The sequence below is a fragment of the Sinocyclocheilus rhinocerous genome, unplaced genomic scaffold, assembly GCF_001515625.1.
Source record: "Sinocyclocheilus rhinocerous isolate Xijiao unplaced genomic scaffold, SAMN03320098_v1.1 C36617506, whole genome shotgun sequence".
Lineage (NCBI taxonomy): Eukaryota > Metazoa > Chordata > Actinopteri > Cypriniformes > Cyprinidae > Sinocyclocheilus > Sinocyclocheilus rhinocerous.
The window spans coordinates 1-1,390 of record NW_015783937.1 but is presented as its reverse complement, the minus strand read 5'-3'; the positions used below and the strand labels follow the sequence as shown (position 1 = coordinate 1,390).

The window sequence follows — 1,390 nt, the reverse complement described above, 5'->3', positions numbered from 1 at the left end:
ATGTGTTTTGACTGAAAAACAAGAGTACTGCATTCTGCACAGTATTTATTGCTTGTTACCTATTATTTAAAACAAAAGCACGGAAAACACTATAGTATTCACCAATATTATTTTTTTGCATTCTTAATACAATCTTGTAAGAAACTCTTATGGTAGTGCAATCAAATAATAAGTGAAGAAGATGATGTTAGAAATCATATTACACAGTGAACTTTCGGGCAAATGTAGATGTTCATTAAATTAATACATGCATACAGAACATTGTTAATGTATATGCACTGCATAGTGCTAAGCGAGTATTATTTTTATGGTCGTATAATGTTAGATATGTATGTGTGTACCTGGAAGAAGGCACAGTCTGAGCAATGCCTCCAGAGGCTCTCAGAACGAGGCTTGTTGTGACAGTATTTCTCATAAATCTGCAGCTCCCCCATCTAAACAACCACAATTACCAAAGATCTGAGAATCGCTGAGAGAAAAAAAACTCCCAAAAAAGTTCTTCATAATAGTTTACTTCGTGTTTTGTTTTCTTGCTAGTTATATAAAACTCACCCAGTCCAGAAAGCAGCGGCCCACAAGCTCAGGGCAGTCAGTGTAAGTTTCCAGCTCTTTGAGGAATATTCTGAGACAGAACAAGACAGACATGGGTTCAAATGAATATTGAATTGTTTATTTGATATGATTGATGTATTTTATTACTCTCCAGATAATTTCAGAAAGGAAGAGCTGGCATGCCCCCCAGATCTTCCTTTACTATTAACCTCTTCACGAATCACCACTAGATGGCGCTTACCTTTTGTGGAAATTATAAATTTCCTGCATGTTCCCAAATAACACATCCTTCTTGTTTTGCAGGGCTGCAGGGATGAGAGGAGCCATGGAGGGGTTGTCCATCTCTGCAGCATATCCCTATAACACATGTAATGAGGGCATATCATGGCAAACAGGATTTTCATGGCTCTTTTAAAATCAAGAGTTTGATGTAGACTTGCTCTAACATTCACAACACACATCCACCTCCTAAATCCAAGTGGTCTTTATAGGCCAAAACCTGCTACAAAAGTGTAGGACATGTCCTACATATTTCAGAATATGTTTCAAAATATTTTCTTGATGGAAGCTGATTTTCATTTATGAAAGAACTGACCGTTTTTCACTCACCTGCAGAACACACATAAGCTCTTCCACATATGCTCTTTCTGTTTCTAGTAACTCATTCATTACATGCCTGTGAACAAACACACACACACACACACAATGAAGCTCAGTTAATGACTACGCTACAGGGGGTCTAGTAAGGCACATGTGTTCCCCTCATTCCTCTTTGACCTTTGACCCTGGACTGACCTGCGCAGCACAGCCAGGGTTTCCTCCTCCTCAGATACAGAAG

At 38.6% G+C, this 1,390-nt stretch overlaps 1 protein-coding gene across 1 annotated transcript; it reads right to left on the bottom strand.

Annotated features, from left to right (window-relative positions):
- Window positions 1–341: 341 nt before the first annotated feature.
- LOC107736293 (guanine nucleotide exchange factor DBS-like) lies at window positions 342–1,384 on the bottom strand (the record flags this gene model as incomplete). Its single annotated transcript, XM_016547744.1, has 5 exons — window positions 1,348–1,384; window positions 1,162–1,228; window positions 794–909; window positions 553–622; window positions 342–434 (listed from the first exon to the last, which is right to left on the bottom strand). Coding segments are annotated over exons 2-5 (339 nt in total), but the record flags the coding sequence as incomplete, so codon positions are not given.
- Between the last annotated feature and the right edge of the window lie 6 nt (window positions 1,385–1,390).